This window comes from Rosa rugosa, chromosome 7 (genome assembly GCF_958449725.1).
Source record: "Rosa rugosa chromosome 7, drRosRugo1.1, whole genome shotgun sequence".
In the NCBI taxonomy this organism is placed as follows: Eukaryota; Viridiplantae; Streptophyta; class Magnoliopsida; order Rosales; family Rosaceae; genus Rosa; species Rosa rugosa.
Window position 1 is genome coordinate 14,595,168 of NC_084826.1, and position 2,665 is coordinate 14,597,832.

The 2,665-nt window shown below is 35.2% G+C and overlaps 1 protein-coding gene across 1 annotated transcript; it reads right to left on the reverse strand.

Annotated features, from left to right (window-relative positions):
* Positions 1–221: 221 nt before the first annotated feature.
* On the reverse strand, positions 222–2,351 carry LOC133719952 (uncharacterized). The gene is made up of 6 exons (XM_062146136.1): positions 2,278–2,351; positions 2,134–2,177; positions 1,842–2,001; positions 1,441–1,533; positions 717–800; positions 222–527 (listed from the first exon to the last, which is right to left on the reverse strand). The coding sequence occupies exons 3-6, from the start codon at positions 1,953–1,955 to the stop codon at positions 432–434; spliced, it is 387 nt and encodes a 128-aa protein (XP_062002120.1). The 5' UTR covers positions 1,956–2,001; positions 2,134–2,177; positions 2,278–2,351; the 3' UTR covers positions 222–431.
* Positions 2,352–2,665: the final 314 nt, after the last annotated feature.

Genomic DNA, 2,665 nt, shown 5'->3' on the forward strand with positions numbered 1-2,665 from the left:
ATAAGACATCGATTTTCATTTTGATACTGATTTCTAATCTCTCAAGTGACTTCGTTTTCCTTGGCATTACTGTTTTGTTATGCTTTTATATACTTCACTTCATTTTGACAAGCGTGATGAGCTAAGTTTGCATCTAGCTGCTGCTGGGAAAAGAAATGCATTTCATAATCATCCAAAAATTGGGGCTTTCCATTAATTTTCTTTCCAAATTTATGATTGAACATATGTCACAAAAGAAAACCCCAAAACTTACAAAGGATAGCCTAGAAACATATGAGCAACAATCTACAAAATTTCTACACCAAACTTTGCTTCAAAGCAAAAAGTAGCCTTGCTCAAAATTCATCTTGGTAGTCAAGTGCAAGAGAAATATGTATTAAGCTAAAGGTTCACATGAAGTGAAGTTAACAGCGGTAACCAGACCAATGTGACTAGATCACCTTATCAGGCTTGCCCATCCATTTCACTTCACACCCTAGCTCTTCATATTTGGCAGCCAAATATTTCATAACTTGTAATCCAAGGCCCTGCAAGAGAATGACAAAGTCAGTTTCACAGTGCAACATAAACCTAATGACAGTGATTTCTGGTATTACTAAACTCAACAAAAAGAAATACCGACATGACTGAGCTTAAAAAGTACTAAAAAGGCAATGAATCTCAATACACATAATTCACATCGGAATACCAAGTGAGAATAAGCATGACCACTTTACCTTATCACTATCATCTCTCATCACATTAGTGGTCAAAGCCATCAACTTTTTCTTGCTACGCTCTGGCATTTCTACCAAGCTAATCTGCACAAATCCCAAGAGAACCAAATGCAAATGCAAATGCACATCAATATTCAAATCAGTATTATGGAAAGATAGTCTCGATAATATTCAAACAGTTCTAAATCTGCACAGAAAATACTGAAAATTTCCACTCCAATTAAGATGCATGATGCCTCACCCCTCCTTGTCCACCCCTCGCTCATCACGATAAGTAATCTAATTGGGAAGATACAAGAGAAAACAAAGAAGAATTTTATACACAAGTTACAACCATGTAAACATTATAAACGAGAAACAGTATGCACCAACACCCACCTCGTCGTCTATATAGTCATTGTTTTGCAATGCATAGAGCCAGAAGTTAGGCACCCCTTTCTCTGCCAAAATACGTAACAGGATAATAAATAGTGATGATATAAATAACAAACTGTTAAAGTTAATGAATATATAAAAGTATCAAAAGTGTACCATTGACAAATGCTTCCTCTTCAGAGTCGCTACTAACTCCATCTGCTTCAGGATCAATACTCTCTCCATCTGCTTCATCATTTATGATATTGTATCGCTGTGAAGTGGAGTGACAATTAACTTTATCTTTAAAACAAAAAAAAGGTATAGAGATGACACAAAGATTGATACATTGTATAAATTGTCTACATACCTGTGCGTACAAAGTTTGACATGATTGAAGATATTTTGCTTGAATTGATGCTCTATCCTTGTCAAACTCTGCTTTCAATGCATCATATTTTTCCTTCAAGTTGAGAAAGCATCAAGGTATTTCAAATGCAAACTTCTATAAAATGATCATGTAATGTAACAGCGTGAATGATCAAGAAGTCGCAGTAAACACACCACAAGAACTATAATATGGATCAATAAATAAAACAAAGCTGTAAAGGTAGTTGCTAGCTATTAACAAAAAACATAACAAACTAATTTGGAGTGCAGACATCCAAGCACTGTCTCTCAATTGTAAATAATAATCATGGAAACATATCAAATTGAATAATGCAATGTCCAATACAGTAATACAAATTTCAGAGTAAGGGAGAATAGTACCTGGATCAATCTTAGACTTCCAACACACTCCCTGACATTTTTTGATAGATTCTTGAGGAAATTGGAGTGCTGTGCAGATATTTGGGTATTCTCCTCCAGTCCAGTCTCCCCCATAAACCATGAAACGGCACGTGGGATGATCTCATCTCAAATGGTCAACCTACACAAGAATAAAAACGTCGAGCAATAGCAAAGTTCAGAGAATCTGTTTATATTGAGACCTTAATCATACTGTAGCTAATAACAAAGTTCAAGCATTTGCCTGTGGGTAAAACCTAAGTTATGAGCTCACCCAAAGAAACAATCCCTTTCCATCTCGTCTTTCAGATTTATGACCTGTTGAGAAAAATGAAATATAAGAAATTGTGTGTACACAGTCAATGAGTCAAATAAGGAAACAAATTTAAATATGATGACCATGTTACAAAAACCTCACCTCAACAGTATCTTTCATATCTTTCAGGTTCTTTGGGATTTCAGGTGGACTGAAAAAGCCAAAGAAGCTTTTATTAGTCATTGGCTTATGATGACCATAAAGCAGTCATGAAGACCATAAGTTTATGTAACCAATAGTATATTGAAGTTCATGACAACCATAAAAGCATCTAATCTGATCGATCTATAAGTTTGTTCAACTGGTTCAACTATAAGTCACTCCATGCATAAGGTCATATCTATTCTTACCTGCAAGAACTTGATCATGTATTTTCTTGATGTTTATACATCACTATACAGGTGTTGAGGTTCAGGACATCACATAATTGCCTTCTGCATAATTTCCCACACACTGCATTTCCACTTCAAGGGAATATCTTGTGTTTCTT

Coding starts and splice junctions, on each gene's coding strand:
- LOC133719952 (XM_062146136.1), bottom strand. CDS start 1,955: ATGGGGGAGACTGGACTGGAGGAGAATACCCAAATATCTGCACAGCAC. Junction 1,534..1,841: donor GAAGTCTAAGATTGATCCAG/GTACTATTCTCC, acceptor CTCAACTTGAAG/GAAAAATATGATGCATTGAA. Junction 528..716: donor TGAGAGATGATAGTGATAAG/GTAAAGTGGTCA, acceptor ATTCTCTTGCAG/GGCCTTGGATTACAAGTTAT.